The 18029-nt window shown below is 36.7% G+C and overlaps 1 protein-coding gene across 4 annotated transcripts; it reads right to left on the reverse strand.

Moving 5' to 3' along the window:
- Window positions 1–3192: 3192 nt before the first annotated feature.
- On the reverse strand, window positions 3193–13796 carry LOC118823455 (adhesion G-protein coupled receptor F3-like). Of its 4 annotated transcripts, XM_036593091.1 has the most exons (19): window positions 13727–13796; window positions 13540–13592; window positions 12113–12179; window positions 11465–11477; window positions 11218–11364; window positions 10795–10953; window positions 9696–9802; window positions 8256–8314; window positions 7984–8108; window positions 7374–7589; window positions 7037–7267; window positions 6767–6913; window positions 6348–6544; window positions 5733–5918; window positions 4269–5618; window positions 4123–4164; window positions 4002–4037; window positions 3842–3922; window positions 3193–3701 (listed from the first exon to the last, which is right to left on the reverse strand). In XM_036593091.1, exons 3-18 carry the CDS (start codon window positions 12161–12163, stop codon window positions 3860–3862), a joined length of 3129 nt encoding a protein of 1042 aa, XP_036448984.1. In that variant the 5' UTR covers window positions 12164–12179; window positions 13540–13592; window positions 13727–13796; the 3' UTR covers window positions 3193–3701; window positions 3842–3859. The 4 variants fall into 4 exon arrangements, with proteins under 4 accessions (XP_036448984.1, XP_036448983.1, XP_036448985.1 ...); XM_036593090.1 differs by lacking the exon at window positions 13727–13796 and having other exon boundaries at window positions 13540–13720; XM_036593092.1 differs by lacking the exons at window positions 11218–11364; window positions 13727–13796 and having other exon boundaries at window positions 13540–13720.
- Between the last annotated feature and the right edge of the window lie 4233 nt (window positions 13797–18029).

Genomic DNA, 18029 nt, shown 5'->3' on the forward strand with positions numbered 1-18029 from the left:
TGTTTAAAACTCCAGCAACACTGCTCTGTCTGATCCACTCATACAAGCACAACACTTGCTAACATGCCATCGTCAGGTCAGTGTCACTGCATTGCTAGTAGAGAGAAAATTGTAGAATTTAAAATTTGGACCGCAGAAGTGCCCATCAAGTTGTGTGGTCTTTTCAGGGCCGAGTCTAAGCAAATTTTGATATGGTCAGAAATCATTCGTGCATTGCCACTTTGGAAGACACTCATTTGGTTCGTTGAGATGCACGAGTGATGATACCTAGGCCTGTCATTCTTAGACAATCTGCTTTGACATTGTTTTGTGATGTGACAACATACTGTTTTGGTGTCCACAACATTGTCTGCTTGGTGCTTTTCTACATTGTCACAACGCTGAAATGTAATTCCTCAGAAAGTTATGACAACGTTGTCACAACCTCCTAGAAAGTTGTCAGACAACGTTGTCATAACTTTCTGAGGAATTACATTTCAGCGTTGTGACAATGTAGAAAAGCACCAAGCAGACAATGTTGTGGACACCAAAACAGTACGTTGTCACATCACAAAACAATGACGAGACAGCAAAAATAATCGGTACTGCATTGACTTACGTTGTCACAACCTCCTAGAATCATTAATAAGTTCTGTTTTAATCAGTATTACAGTTTTTGATAACCAGTTCTAATCGTCTTCAGTATGGCTTTCATGGGTTTCAGCAGTAGCCTTTTTGTTTTTTTCTGCGAATAAACCCGTCATGGTAGGTTTTATTTTGAAAGTTTCCCTATTTAATTATCTTATTATCAGTATGACAACATTAATATATGTTCAGTGTAACTCTTGTTGCTCAAGAGTATGTGGTTCACTGTTTTCCCTCATAAAACCAACAAAAACACTGTTGTGGCAGAGCATGCACTGACGTCATCAGTAGGCTGGCAGTGCATGTCAGACGGAGAGTGCATGTCTGCAGCCAGACCCTTGTCTTTAGCTGTTGGCTACCTTCACAATTGCTACAGTTTCAAGTCAAAATTTTAGCTTATGACCTTCTTTGTGTTTTCACACTGATGCCTGACATACAGTATCAGCATTAGTGTGTCTTCTGTTGTGGTGTGAATTTTAGTATATGCAAATGTGTAAATCTGGCAGGTTGTTAGTCTTAGCTAAGGATAGTTTAGGATCACACAGCAGAATTTTCCTTAGTCATTGTTTGAGTCTAGTTTGAATAAGTTCTGCTTTTATACCACTGAAGTTGCAGCTTTTTGCTTTAATGTGTAGGTCACTGACCTAAGATTCAGTAGGCGCAGCTGGTCTCTGGAATCTTGTGTTGGATTTGTGTTGTTCCATCATGACATTCATTTGAGGAGTGTAGATTTCCCTGAAGTGCTGTAGACTTTAGGTAAGACTAGCCCAAGGTAAGATGTGGCCATTCTTGCCAGGCTCTTTTCACCCCCCTTTTGTTTTCTTGCAAATTTGGCCTAAGGACTCACTTCTGACACAAAGTAATGTGTAAAACTTGCAGGAAGGGCAAAGTATGGCTGAAACTAACCATTTGTTTGGTGAAAGAAGCATTCATTTACAGCAGCATGGCAAGCACATTTACCTGGTGAATTCAAACATTCAGTGGCTGCATCCAAAACCCCAAACTTCTGCTGATCCAGCTCTGTTCTTGATTTTGTCACACCATCTAGCCATCTGTCTTAATACTGGAATGAATTCAGAACCATTAGCCTACTGTGTTTGCACACAGAGGAATTAGACCTCCGCATTTAACCCATCCATGCAGTGAAACACCCACATACCCAGGGTGCAATTGGGGGTTAGGTGCCCTGCTGAAGGGTACTTCAGTCATGTACTGTCAGCTGAGGGGATCGAACCGGCGACCTTCCGGTCACAAGGCTGGTTCCCTAACCTCCAGCCCAATGAGACAAGAGAAACAGCTCCAACCGCCTGCCAATGCAGCATTGAGCTACGGGATACAGGAGTGTATGGTATCAAGAAAGTCTGTTACAGATTTTAGAGTGACCTTGCTAGCATGCACATCCAAAGGACAGACATACAATAAAATAAAAATATACAAAATGCAGGAGAAGACTACGCACAAATGTAAATAGACTGGCCCTGTGTAATTGGCTAGCCAGAGTGGTAAAGGTGAGCTTTGATTCATCATTCCTTCATGGAAAGTCATGTTAATGCAGTGTTCTCTGCTACTCAGCCCTTAAAGGAGCGCGCTCTGCAGCAGTTTGTCAGCACATGGTGTGTTTGTGTGGCATCATGAAAGCAGCCAAGAAACTTTACGTTCATAAAATTGCCTGTTCACTTTCTAATTTCCTTAAACCTCATGTCATTTAAATATCTGGTTTACTCTGTTTGTTTGCTTTATGGGATTCATACATTTACTGTTGAGAAAATAGTCAGTAAGCCTATTTTAAAATGCTGAATATAAAAAATAATGAATAAACACAAAGGAAAGTCTATAAAGAAAACGCCTAGACTGAGTCTATTTATTTATTGCATCTGTCTATTAAGAGTTGTTGGCAACAAGAAGTGCAGTGAGTGTTTTCAGCTTTAAGATTTTGAAAAAATAATAATATTTAAGAGAAAAAGTGTGAAGAAACTTCAGATTAGAAACTAAACAAGAAGTGTCATCAAGCCTGTCATTAATAAAATCGTGGGTAATTAGAAGATGTCATGGTATAAAAAGGTCAGATACCCCTGATGTAATTTAAAATTAAGCTTAGACAAAAGCAGGTTTCATTTTCACCACTATTCAGGATGCTAATCAGGACTGTTTAATATGGCCATAAAGACTGTCTTCAGTTTCTTAAAAAGTAGGCTGTCTTTCAAATATGTGTTTCTAGCATATCGCTGTTAACAGAAGAAAACCTTATATCTCCAAAATGATAACTTTACAGGAGAAGGAAAAAACCTACTCTACTTTTAATGTAAGTCAATGGAACCAGAATTTTTCCAGGTCATTTTGGGCCATTTCTTTTGGTCCATTCATCATGAAATGTACGTACAATGTAAAGGGCAACAGGCATTTTCAAATTATGTCAAAAACTGAAAAACGTCAAAAATGGAGATACAAGGTTTTCTTCTGACAGCAGCGATATATTCAGTGAGGAGTGCAGTTGAGTGCAGCTGTCAGTGATTGTCAGTGATTGCAATTATAAAAAAAAATCTGACAGACTTTGTTGGAATTGCAGTGTTTTAATCACAAAACGAAGACATCATTATTCAGCATATTTTCCACACTATCCAAAACATGATAAAAATTCAATCTTTTGTAATGTCAAAAATCATAATTTTAGCACAGTATATGTGCTGCACAGAAGGCACGTTTTGCAGATTGAGGAGATGTAGCGCGTAATTCTTAAAGACATAAAGCGTAATTCTCAAAGATGCTCTACACATTTCTTTAAATTCATAAAATGCATGTTCACTTACATTATTAGTTCACTTCTGAAAGAAAAAGTTATTTACAGATATATGGCAACGACCCTCTGAAGAATTTTAAATGTTGTGGAAAACAATAAAATACCAGGTTCACCAATAACAAGCCATGTTGTAGTACACAAATCAGTATTTTAAATATACGTGATAAACAACAAACAAACAGAAGGCCACACTCGTTCAGAGTTAATGTGCTCACACAGACAAGTAAATCTCTTGGGTATATGAAACAGCTCTCAGTATGGAGAGATCTTGTGATTTGTCCTAAGAAACAGAAGAGTTTATGAACCATTTAAAATGTTCAGTTTACAATTGATTTAAAAAAATAAAGTGGTAAGTGAACGATCAGTGCTCTCAAATGCTCAGGAATACACAGTATATTATCATAATAAAAACAAACATACCTTTTCAAAGCAATCCAGTTATTTCCTATTAGCTGGTGATGTAAGTCCTATTGTGCTCTCACTTTTATAGTTCATTGAATGCTGAAATGATAATTGTGTCAGTTAAGCTATTTCTGATAGCTTGTTTAACTGTATATAAAATGTTTCCACTTTGACGTACCTGTTGTCCAAAGCACTTGAGCAGTGCATCACGAACCTTTAGAGAAAATAGGATTCAGTCACTTTTTAAAATAGACTATATTTTATACTTATATACTAATTATATTTAAACAGTAACTTACCTTTTTCTCTCCAAAACATCCCGTAAGGAGTATGAAGAAGCCCTGCATGAGAATTGAGTGAGAGATTCATTGTATTTATTTGTTAAAGCTAGAAATGCAAATGTAGTCTTATGATACATATAATGTATTGTTGGATTAATTCATACCTGAAATGAGTTGAAAAAAGTAAAAGCGTAATTCACAATTTGGGCATAAGGTGCTGTTGTGAGGTCAAGCATTAGCACAAGCAGTCCCAAAATCCAGGTTATTCCAAGAGTAGGGGTTAGGAGGACAATTGTTTTAACAATGCTTTGTGCAACCTCCTTTGCATCATCATGGCTGCTTACTTCCAATAAAGTGGATTTTAAGATCCTGCTGATAACCACAACCATAGTGAACATGTTCACAAACACAATTATAAAAACAGGAAAAAGAAAGGCAAGGATTGACCCCTTCAACGCAGCCTCATATATCAGCCAACAGGTTTCACCAGAATAGTATGATTTTGTGCTGCCATTGTCATAAGTGATGAAAGTGACAACTACAATGACTAAAGGACAGATATAGCCAAGAGAAAAACATAATCCCAAATATACTTTTTTCCTCAAGTGAACAAAAACAAATATTACTTGGTGCAGGAGCCCCAAACTCAGGCACAGCGTCCAGAAAAACGCAGCTAGGAAGCAAAAATGCTTCATAACCGTAAGAGCCAAACACCAGTTGGGAGGGCTTGCAGATGGAACAGGGGCTGCGAGAAAACTGCAGTGTGCTATTAACAAACAAACCGTAATATTGACTAAGACAGTGTGCCTGAAGTGTGCAATGTTTGTCTTTACCACTGCATTCCACACCAAAAACTCAATTACTAAACACAGAGTGAGTGAAACGATTGAGAAACCTAAACCTGCGTAAGTCAGCTCCTCCATGTACTTTAAGTCGATCGGATGTTTGGCCATCAGAATTGTAAATGCAGACAAATGGTCGCATGTACAGACATTCTGTTTGAGCACGCCACCCCATTTACAGCCCTTTTCAGACCACTGAGAATTTACATCATCCCAGTACACACAGTACATTTCATGGTTTGGGAGTCTCTTTTGGTTATACTCCACTGAGATCTTTGCCTTTTTGTCACCAATAATTGATAATACAGTTTCACTTGGAACAGTTTCTTTATCGTTCAGAGTATTCGGTAACTTGCTACCAAGATTCTTAAATGCGGTTTGCACAGACAAAGTGGATGAGATCTCAGTGACACTGACACCGAAATCACTACTGAATCTTTGTGGGGTCGAAGTGTCGGATTTGCTATATATTATTATTTGTACATTGTCTTGTTGGAGCTGGGACATGTCAGTCGTAGGTGCGGTTATTAGATTGGTTTGGTGTATGATTCCTTCTACAGCCCTCAAATATTTAAGAGCCAAAGTGTAATTCCCATCATTTCCCACAGGCCTCCAGCTGCCATTTAGACTGCTATTCAAAAGATTGCTTGACGATGACAAGAAATCCTGAAACTGACAAAACATAATGATGTTAATTTTACTGGGATTTTAATGTAATTTTAACATAGTCTTTAGCTTATATTTTAAAATCACTATTTGAATAGGAAAAGAATTGTCAGTACTTACATGGAACTTTGTATAATTCCATTTACATTTCTGTATGTTAGATGCATCATGCATTCTTGCCAGAATGTCCACAGATGCATTAACATTTGGAAAAGTGTTAATTATTTTCTGTTCAGTTGACTGCTTTAAACGATTAAATATACTGTTTGCATTTTTTTCAACAATCCCAAGTCCTCTTTGAAGGTCCTGTTATTTGTTGTTGAGAAGCAGAGATGTACATGATTAAAGTTCTGAACAACAGGGGCAGACTGTTCTGTAGAAAAAAGCTAGCGAGTTAAATTAAATACTTCTTCATGTGATGATAAGTAAACTAAATAGGCTACATAAGCAATATTTTACACAAATTCATACTTAAAAACTTCTGCCCTTGTTGTGCTTCAGATATTCAGTCTGGCACTATTTGTGCATGTAGACACTGCAAAGCCAAAATTAATAATGTCTGTATTTTTTGGGTGATATATATGTTTTTTGTTCCTTGCTGATTTTTGTCCCAAAGGATTCTGTGTAAGTCAAGTACAAAAACTGGACTGAAAAGTGGGTCCCAGTGAGTGTAATGCCAGACTGAATTTGTGAAATTTGTTACACATAAGTAGAGGTATTGTGAAAAACTGATACCATAGCATCATTTAAAAGATCCCTGAGGTCTCGGTTCACACACTCAGAGATAACGTTCCCCCAGTTCCCACTGATGCCATATCCTGTGCAGCTTCTCTTTTGTAGACCAACAGCATTAGGGTCACAGAACTTGATAGCAGTGAAATTAGCCTTTGCCAGAGGCCATCCATTATGTGGTTTGCAAACAGTTGAGTTTTCTGGTCCAAAATAAAACATATAATGTATTTTATATAATATATAAGTGTATCTCCTGGCTAAAGAACTGCTATCAATACTTCAATAAATGAACTGTGCAAAGGACTAACAGTCTACGTTTCCAGCTCTACATATAAAAAAGATGAACCAAAGTTTACAGATGTTAACTGTGTTAACACCATTGTATTTGTTATTTTTAACAAAAACAACAACAAAAAACTTACCCTGAATGACAGGAATATGCAAAGTGGTGTTTGTTTTCTGATTTAGTCTGTTCACAAATTCACATGTAACATCAACCCGTTCCAAATATTTTTCACAGGAGGCGCTAATAAGGGCTTGATAAGAGATCAGTCCATTCTGTAGAGGTTCTGTAAACATAATAAGCAATGAGCAATAAATAAGTGCAATGAAAGGTGCTAAAAATATTAAACTTAAAATATTTTAGCAGCATTGATTGTATGCATCTGGTTGTGAGAGGAAATGATTCTTACCTGGTTTATTATTTCCTTGTTCATTTCCTGACCAGGTCACTGTATAGTTTTCTGTGGTGTTAGGAATTATACACTGAACTGTAATGTCAAGATTGGTTTGGCCTTTACAGCTTGGAAATTGGGGCTCACTGACGATAAAGATTTGGGGCAAAAGTGCTATGTCCAAATACAGACTGGCTCTGTACGTTATGGAGTCAGACTGGTCAGACTTGTAGTCACATGTAAATGTTCCTGTATTTAAATAGAGAACACTGTATCAACTAAATAAATGTAACAATAGTAAAACAGTGTTAAATGCAAAATATGATTACAAACACTGTAATTATCAGTAACATACCTTTCCAGACTTCTGTAGTTTTACTAATGTACACTGTGCTGTTTTGTGAATTAGAAATCACACTAGCCTCAGTTCCATTTGTAATGTCCTGTGATGGTTGTGCATCTTTTTGGAAGGACCACGTGGGTTTATTTAGTTTCTCTGGTTTACAACATGTGATACTGACATTATTATTATAGGGAATCGGTTGCTGGATTTGTGGTATACTGGTGATTCCTGTAAGCCCCAGAGAGAAAGATGCAATGATTGAGGGTGTGATTTAAACAAATTAATCAAGGAAACGCAATTTTCCAGTGAAATTGTGATTGGGAGAGCTTTATTTGACAGGAGTAAAGCATGATCATATTTTCCTCTGGCAGTTCACCAGTTTGTCTTGCTTATGAGTAAAGACTACAGTGCATTAACATCTGACTAAGGCCAATTTTCTTTTCTTTCACCTAGATTAACTGAATATCCATTTGTTAACTCTTACTGATACTTGAACACCAAAATTAGTCAGAATGCATATATAGTCTTGGCCAGACAGCTACCAAACTACCATTAGCTAGGAGCTACAAAACACATTTTAAACATGCACACCCCAATATATCAGATAATATTAAAATATTACCTGTTACTATGATGTTGAATCCAGCACTGTTGTTCTTTTCCAAATGAGTGGTTGTTCGCTCAAACTGAGCCACTTCAAATGGAGCAGTTAGTAGCATCACAAAGTCTCCAATTACACTACCCTTTCTTAAAAAAGACATTTTTAATTACTTTTTATGTGTTTTATATCCATGTGATGAGATACAATAGTATGTGTAGTCAATAACTAATGTTACTAATAACTAATTTTTTAAGCACTCTCATTCAATGACACCACTGTTCACTGTTTATTACCTGAGTCCTGTGATCTTCAGTGAGTCAAACCAGCCCAAAGTACTGTAAACAGATTCCAACTAAAAGAGATTAAATTATTAAATAAAGCTTGCCATATTATATTAAATATATTACATGATATTATGGTGTTTGCTCTTTGACATGATGACAATAATTTTAAACTTTTATAACAGTCCTGAATTCAGGCTTTACTACGTTTTGCTCTGCAGTTTCTAGTCTGACATGCCTGCCAAAGTAAGCCTTTTTCACAAGCTTCTGAACTTATAAACTTCAGTTAATGACACTAGAATGCACTGATTCAGAGCCAGAACACTGAGATTGTCTTCAATTTTGTTGTTAAAAAGTTAGAAGAAAACTTTGTTGCTGGCCTGAAAGTTAAAGCTGGCAGGACATTATGTAACAGCTATTTTACTGCTGAGAGGCTGTTACGCACAGGCCACTAACAAAGAATGTGTCATTTTAGTTGTAGCTTCTAGTATGGCAGTCTTAACACAATAGTACAACAGAGTTAGATCGTATAGTTAGTTTATAAATGATCTGTTTTGAAGAGTTTTAAAATTGAGAAAGCATTTTTGATGGTGATCTTCCTGTTTGAAGGCTAATCCAATAGCACAGAATAACTTGATGCTCATTAGAAAAAGTGAAAGATTGCAAGTTTAAGGATAATTACATAATAACAGTAACAGACTGAAGGCATATCGATTTCAATTTAGTTAACTTGAATATTATTTATTGAATTTCTTTTTTAAACTAGAGGAATTAGGCCTATATTGTTGAGGGCCTATTAAATACAGGCCAGTGTAAAAGTTGTAGATTGTGTCACTGCAATATTAGCATTTTAGGGACTACAGAGATAAGCCATGTATATATAGTTTAAAAAAAGCTGAAAGACAAAGCTTCTTCTGTATTGGTTTGATATCAAAAACACATTTCAGACTTTAAGTTGCCTTGAACCCTATACCTTAATTATGTTTATTTTATTAAAATATGTGATTGAACATTATATTTTGTCAGTAACAAAGTGGCAAAAACAGGGATGCAGTCTGACTTCCTGCTCTAAAATGCAGGGGTGTGGTTAAAATAAGGCTCCACCTACAGACTACTTACTTTGTATTCGATTACATTAAAATTTGCGATAGCATTTTTTGAATAATTAAAAAATGAAACCCAAGATAAATCTAAAATTAAGAACAATGAAAAATCATTCATTAAAAATTACATTTTAAGTGTTGTTTTCACAAGTTGAAATTTAGGGGTCAGAGTTTGGGACAGTCACCACCCAATATAAAGTATCTATAATGATTTTGTTTATATTTAGCTTATTACTTTACAGGCTGGATGGCAGCAGTATTAGACTAAAATCACAGAGTAAAAAAAGTGATTTCTGTTGAATTTTGTGTTTAATGTTAAATAATAATTTGTTTGCAGTGTAATACACACCCGACTAGTGTATGTCTGGACAAATTCTTTATATTGTTGACTTCCAGGATCAGCAAGGGAACTGGTGAATGGCTTGCCGAGAACAGTAAATGATCCATTGACAAAAACTGGAGAAAAACAGATAGAGATTTGTACCTCAGTGGACACTTCTTGTACACCTGTGCAGATTGAGATCTTATACCAACCTGCAATGACATGATGTGACAGCCAGACATCTTTTTCCTTTTCCCAGTCCAGCAGCATTTAGAGCCTCCCGGTAACACTGTCAAACTTTTACCGTCCTACCCTGTCCTTTATTAACTGTGAGATCATGACTCGCCTGATAGAGGTTCTGTGGCCAACAACATTAGCTCAGGTTGTTACCCAGTCATGAGCTGACTATGAGCTGCTACTGGTTCCTGGGAACCCTTGCTGATGTTAAGTGAGTATCAAATGAGAGGCTTGTACTAGATTATTACTGTTGGTCAAGAGACTGAGACAACTGGACAGTGCCATGTCAGCCCTTGGCACAGAGCTAATTAATTCCACAGACTTAGCAGTAGCTAATAAGTTTGCAGAACTGCAGCATCTCCTGAAGGTCCTTCACTCAAGCGAATAATCTGACTGCTAGCCATGAACCCTAGTAGTACATACAGCTATCAACAAGATGCCCCTCATGCCATGTTTAATATAACCCACACAAATGGCACTCAATGCAAATCTGAAATTTGTTTCCCTGCATTGATATATCAGCCTAAAGTTCTGCATCGCTACATTGTGCCCACGAGTACACTGTGCTGGTGGTCAATCTGACACGTTAGGCCTTCAGTTCAGAAGTCATAACCAATGGGAGACATAGCTTATCTGTATCTACCACAGATAAGATACCACAGAGAAAAAAAAAAATCCAGATTGAACAATTTTCGATTGGGCATTTTAAGAATTTAACACTTGTTTCCAACCAAACTTTAACTGTGAAATAAGAGTTTAACTACAATTCTTGCAGTTTAAATATAACATAAATAATGATTCTATCAAATGAAAACATCTGAAAGATACAAATTTGTTTTTTATTTCACAGAAATCTCATATTTTGCCATGGTGCACAAGCATGTATTACCTTTATTGTTGGAGAGACACATAGCCCTGGGGTTTGGGTCATTAAACATGCACTCGTTTTGGTTGCAGCACTGGCTGTAGTTCTGACACACTTCCTCACTCCAACTGTAGCCTGAATTGCAGCTACAGTTCACCGTTCCTGTATTCAGCCTGTTACATTCTACAGTCAGAAGAGAGAAAAAATACATAACTTTAAGCACTATTAACAAGTGAACAGCAAAGGCATAAATTATACGTTATATTTTTAAAGTCATCTAGTAAGAAAAAAGTAAACATTTCTATTAATAGAAATGTGAGGAATATATAAAAATGTATATATATGTGTTTTATGTCTGTGTTCAAGTCTTCTTTTTCTTTTTAAAATTTGGTCTTTTGATCTTGGTCAAAATATAATGATCTGTCTTTTCTAGAGGCATTTAATCACCTGTTGTAATGCTGATGTTTTGTACTGTTGCTGAGCTGTTTACTGACTCATTCACATCCAGAGTCAGGGTACTAATCAGGTCGGTGAAATGATTGTATGCTCCTGCTTCTATGTGAACCTCAATGTAGTAAACCTGTGTTGATTTTTCTGGCACAAACATACAAAACAAAAAAAGAGTGTTCATTTAAAGATAAACGGTTCCTTTGATGCTGTGTGTTTAATGCAGTGACAAGCAAAGAATATTTACCTCCTGAAGAAGCCTACAAATGAAAATATAAAGTAATTAGCAACGTTAAGTGCAGTTTATGGTGTAAGTTAACAAAAATGTATATGGACAGTATGTATAAAATGTTAACATTGGTTAAATATGTTAAGATTATAGATGCATGCTCTGTGATGTGGTATGTATTATCCCTGCTTTATCTGGAATGTATTTATTTTTAGTCATCTTGTATAAACCTCATCCCTGCAGCTGTTAAAACTACTTGATCATGCAGCACTGTTGAGTAGCTCAAACAACTCAAAGGGTCAAGTGCTCAGCTCTACTATTCAGAGATGCAAACGTCTAACTGCATAGTACAGATTACTATTAAAATAATGAAGACATTTCTGTAGTTGGGCAACAAAAAATGTGAAAGCTGGGGTTTAAAATTAGGTGTGATTCTTGAGTTGATACATGCTCTGGGTTTCCAAATCTTCCAACTGCATGAAGCTTTAATGTCTGAGATGGAAATGGCAAATGAAGTGCTATTATTTGGGCAGGTGTCTGTACGTTGCGGTGAGAAGCCATTCTTCCTTCCCAATAAGAACTCAACCACAATCTCTAGCATTGCTGTGCAGTTCCTCAAAGCATAACCAGACTATCTTACAGATAATTTTGGAAAAATAGACCAACCTTGAAAAACAATCCCAGCAAGATGAGAATAAACTCTGTACAGGATTTCATTTTGAGGCAGGATTTCCTGAGAAGAGCACAGTCATTCATGTGAGGAAACAAATGCAAATCAAAAACAGATCATGAAAATCACCATTCTGGTTTAGCTTTGTAAACTAGATTAAAAGTATTAAATTACAAGGTTAAAGATAGGTGAAAAAAAAATAACGTATGAGTTATATTACATGCAAGTTGATTGAGGGAATCTTCAGAGATTGATGCGTATCTGGATTATATTTGGATAAGGCCAAGCCACATAAAAATGGAGGTGTAAACACACCCAAGCCAAATTAAAAACAGATACAAATCTGATTGCTCACTCCACTTCAGGAGGTGGCCTGAGATGCATTTAAGCTGCATTATAGTAGTGTAAACAGTATAGCAGTACAACCGAAAGTCCTCCCCATGCAGTATATCACTGGGAACATGATCTGTTGTTGCGAGAAGGATAATCAGAGGATGCATGTTTGGGCATCAAATGAAACGAAATGCTTAATAGCATTGTGGACATTGCAAAACAAACTGTGTACGAAGAGGCCAAACAGATATACAAGTGATAACTGGTTACCACATAACGAGTGGATTTGCATATTCCATCTCATAGAGCAATTGGACTTCAGTCCCACTAACCCAGACATAATTGACTACCACGTGTAAATGCATGTGGCTAAAGTAGTCACATGAAGTGACCAGGTCTAAACCGAGTCTAAGTCATTCAGAGTGGTATAATGTGAAATGGTTCAATATAGAGAAACTTACTGTCTCAAATTTCTTTACAGTGGTGATAGGAACCAGGGGTCATAATGTCTACAGCACATATAGAACTATTTTATTTACTACAGAAAAAACTTACACGTGACTTTTGAGTTTTTATATGCACTGTTAGAAAAAAAGGAACTGTTGTTGTATATTCCTTGTTCATCAAGGTTATGCAAAATATTAAGCAATATTTGCTATATATATTTACATTGTGTACATGTACTTAAGTAAAATATTGGTGGATTTGTACTCCAAGTGTATTAGTGAGTAAAGGAATCTACTTTTTACTCATATACATTTTAGACATTCAAATTAGTTACTAATACTCTCTTTTTGTGTTTAATTTCATTATGTTTTGTTGGTGACAGCATCTGTCTTGCTTTGTGATTGGTCACACTTCTGACTTTGAAGCTTTAGGATTTTATTTTAGACCACAAGAAAAAAATACAAAGTTCAGTTCTTAAACTGATAAATGCTGGATTTACAAAGAAATTCCACTGACAGATGAATGCATGCGAGACAGCATGCATTCAGCCCTTTCCTTTAGTATTGCAGTAAATCTAGTGCTGAGCCACACATTTCATTGTTTTAAAATTCCAGAATCACAGTAGTGCAGAACAATGTCTTACCTTTCTCAAAGTCTCTTTTTCTTGGTCAGGCTGTTTTCTGCTACAAAAATAATCTGAACCCCAAAACATATCAATCAGTTTGCTGTTAAATCATAGCAAAGAAATATCTGTCCATATCTGAAATATGTATAGAATTCTTTCATTTTTTGCAGAAGATCTCTACACACAAACAAAAAGCTAACTGCACCTTTCAGAGCTGAGATGCTCCAATGCCAGACACTGTATTAGAGGGGTGGGGGTAGGATGTTAAATACTCAACTGAGTCTGGCTGTCGAGATCCCCCACAGAACTATTTGCATTAAATAACACATAACAATCAGGTACATTCGGCTTGGCTTCATTTGACTTCCAAAAATTCTCTTCAAAGCCTTGTCTAAGTCATTCTGTAATTTGCTTGCATTGCAAATAATTTTCAGCCTTCCATGGACTATAATTTCAACTGCATTGTTAAAGCTGCTTACTTACATTTAGGACTTTTAGGGGTGCAAATTTGGTCTAACAAGTTGTGGAGACCAACATGCTACAAATAGGAATTTATGTGCAAAACTAGATGAACAAAGTGCACTCCTGTCTCCAAAAAGTTGGGACGCTGTGCCAAATGTAAATAAAAACAGAATGCAATGATGTGCAAATCATTTAAACCTCATATTTAATTGTAAATAGTACAAAGACAACATATCAAATATTGAAACTGAGAAATTTTATTGTTTTTTGATGAACATATGCCCATTTGGTTTGCAGACTTGCAGAATGTAGTTTGGCAACTTCTTGTGAAATAAGCAAGGTCTTCCTGAAAAAGATGTTGTCTGGATAGCAGCATATGTTGCTCCAAAACCTGTATATATTGTTCAGCATTAATAATGCCTTCACAGATGTTTACTAATGCACTCCCATACCATCATGGATGCTAGCTTTTGAACCGTGCCCTGATAACAAGCCATGTGGTCCCTCTCCTCTTTAGCCACAGTCTCCATGATTTCTAAAAAGAATTCCAGATTTTAAGGACACTTTTCCACTTCACCTCAGTCCATCTTGATTGAGCTCATGCCCAGAGAAGGTGGCAGTGTTTCTGGATCTTGTTTATATATGGTTTCTTCTTTGCATTGTAGAGTTTTACTTGCATTTGTGGATGCAGCAACTGTGTTCACAGACAGTGGTTTTCAGAAGTGTTTCTGAGCTCATGCAGCGATTTCTGCTACAGAATCATGTCTGTTTTTAATGCAGTGCCTCTGAGGGCCCGAAGATCACGGCCAGCCAATATTGGTTTTTGGTCTTGTCTCTTGCATACAGAGGTTTTAAAGATGTTATGTATGGTAGATGATTAAATCCCTAAGTTTGTAGCTTTTTTATGTAGTGAAACATTATTCTTGAATTGTTGCGCTATTTGCCCATGCAGTCTTTCATAGAGTGTTGAACCCCTCATCATCTTTACTTCTAAAAGGCTCAACCTCTCTGGGATGCTTTTTAATAATCAGTCATGTTACTGACCTGTTGCCAATTCACCTAATTAGTCGAAATTTTTACCAGGTGTTTTTTTTAGTATTACACTTTCCCAGTAATTTGTTGCCCCGTCCCAATTTTTTTAAACAAAAAGGAAGACAAACAATATTCTTAATAGGAATAATGTGATGTATTCTGATAAAGATTCAGGTGTATTGCCTGTTACAATAGCATTTTCTTTCCACTATTTATTGCTGAAATTATTAGTTTGATCTGCAATACTATAAATAGTTTAGCAAAATACCTGATATGTGATGTGAACATAATTAAGAAGAATAAATTAAAAAACATTACTAGTTGTTGTGGCATACACAGTGGCAGATCTAAGAAGTTTTACATGTGGCGGAAAAGTGGTGGTGGAGTTCAGGTGTGTGTGTGTGTGTAAATTCTTGTTTTTTGATTGTTGTATTAGTCAAATAGTCATATTTATGCTGTTTGTTTTATAAAATCTCTATCCCCAGTACAGATGCTCTAATTTAATGTCTGTGTATGGGACCTGTCTATACATCCCTTTGAACACAGAACAAAATGAAAATCAACAGAAATCAACGTGGCTGAACAGTTCAGAAACCTAACTGACTGAAATGGTGATTGGTGAAATTCAGTCAACAAAGAAAGTGTCTCTCGTGCGCATCTTAATGACATTAGCAAGAATGATTCTCAATCAGGCCCAAGGCCTTGAAGGTTCTTTAAATGGTCACCTTTCATCAAATTATACATGGTGGTAATACCCAGTTCCAACTTCTGTAGCATCGGCCGCCACCATGGTAGGATAGATTGAACATGGGCATAAAGTCCTTATCTCATGTCACAGCATTCTTCTCAAGGACCATAGCACAAGCCTCATAGAGACACAGAGACAAAAGCCAAAGAACTAATATTCCTCGGAGTAAGAAATATATTCTTAATCAAAATATTCTGTATCACTGTTACGACCCCTGGTCGTAATATACCTTTTATGTGCCTTGTGCTGGCATTTTGTGTTTTCCCTGTTGTGTGTCCCCTTATGTTCAGGTACATGATTGGCCAGACAGGGGCACACAGAGGTATAAGAGGTCACCGAGCCACCATCTTGAGAGACGTTCAGGGCTCTTTCCCCTTTGACCCAACCTGGAAGAACACCTGTCCAGACCAGCCCGACACTCTGTCTGCTTTGCTTTGCTTTGTGACTGTTTGATTATGCTTTAAGAGCTTGGGGAAAGTAGGGGACGGGTGCCGTGTTGTTTTGGTTACCTTTTCTCCTGGTTAAGGTAGGGAGTTAGGGTAGCCTATATGTCTTTTGTTTCTTTTGATTTCAGTTCAGTTAAGAGTGAAATCATTAGTTGTTTTGTTTGTTATTTTGGCGAGCGCTCATCCCTGAAGCCATCACCTCAACTTGTCTGAGCTTTGAAGTAAATAAACCTGTCATTTTCTGGTTTAAATGGTGTCTGGTGTCTGGTCTGGCAGCAGGTCTGGGGAGAGAGCCCACTCTCACTCTCTGTTACGGCCTGACCCTAGACCGGGTCGTAACAATCACAAAGACTCAAATTTGTTTACGGGAGATAATCTACATGTAATGCACTACACATTAATGCTGTACAGTTTATTCTGTTCTGTTCTGTTCTGATCTGTTTGGTACAGTTGTCTGCAACAGCCCTGGTCAAATTACATGTTTTGTTGATTTTCTAAGTGAAAATAAGTGAACACATTCTCTGCAGAGAAAATATTTAAATATGGCATTTGTATGCAAATTTCATTGCACATTTTCTATTTATTTCTTAAAATTTCTTTCATTTCTGAACAACTGTTTTTCGTCTGCTAAAAAGTACCCTTAAAAACAACCCTGAGCAAAAACACTATGCTGTCAAATTGTAACATAGGAGTAAAGTTTAAATTAAAAAAAAATACATATATGATTTATCCAGTTTCTTCAGATGTACTCTCCACACAAAAAAACTACACCTTCCTGAGCTAAGATGCTCCAGCACCAGACATGATGTTAAAGGGTTCAGAGTCCATGACTGATATCTGACTCTCTATTGCACTTCTACTCTGTGTGCCATAACCACAATATTATCACAACAGCTGTGCTCGGCCTTCTACGGGAGGAGTTTATCCAGAAGCCATAAAGTATATTACGCACAATATGACCGGCAGAGAGAACCAGTTTGCCCCTTAAGATGCCCTACAGACCAGTTTTCCTAAAATATCACAATAATCAGGTACATTGTGCTCATCCCAGCAGTAACGTAGTGTTAACTTCACTTAACATCCAAAGTGTCCTCAAAGGCCTTCACCAATTCACTCTGTAACTCATTACAATTAGAAATAAATGTCAGCCTTCCAGGAGCTGATTTCAAGTGCACTATTACAAATGTTTGAATAGACTTTTAGAACATTTATGGATAATTTTGCATTGATGTCTGCCATCAAACTCTAGTGCTAAACTAAAATAGAAAGGAACTAAAGTCAAAGCAGTGCCATATTGTACAGAAATAATAACAAAAATAAAAAAAAATAAAATTGATGACATTGAAATTAATCAGCTGTCCCGTTTTGCCAGTTACTGCTCATTCACTCCATTTTACCAGCTCTTTGTTTCTAAAGTGTGTGCATTGAAAACAAGTATAATGTCATGTGTTAAACCAGGTTAAACACACCCCAAGTCCAGCCTACAGCCCATTCATGCGATTAAATGTCATGTAAACCCCTTAAAATTCCAGGCTTATTACACACTAAGACTTATTATTCAGTGACTACAGGGACTTCAGTGCTAACTGGTTGAGCTTAGGTTATAAAAAAGTATGCAATACAATGTTTGGCCTGTTGGCAGGCCCTGGCCATTTAAGGGGATAAAAGCACAGTATACGATTCTGGAAAAAAGACTGTTGATATTTGAATTCAACATCAAAACATATACATCCCTCCTTTCAGTGCTCCTTCAGAAGTTCTGCTGCCCAAACCCATTGATGCACCATTGATGAAATGGCAACATTTCAATATCTAGTCTA

Source organism: Colossoma macropomum, unplaced genomic scaffold (genome assembly GCF_904425465.1).
Source record: "Colossoma macropomum unplaced genomic scaffold, Colossoma_macropomum, whole genome shotgun sequence".
Lineage (NCBI taxonomy): Eukaryota > Metazoa > Chordata > Actinopteri > Characiformes > Serrasalmidae > Colossoma > Colossoma macropomum.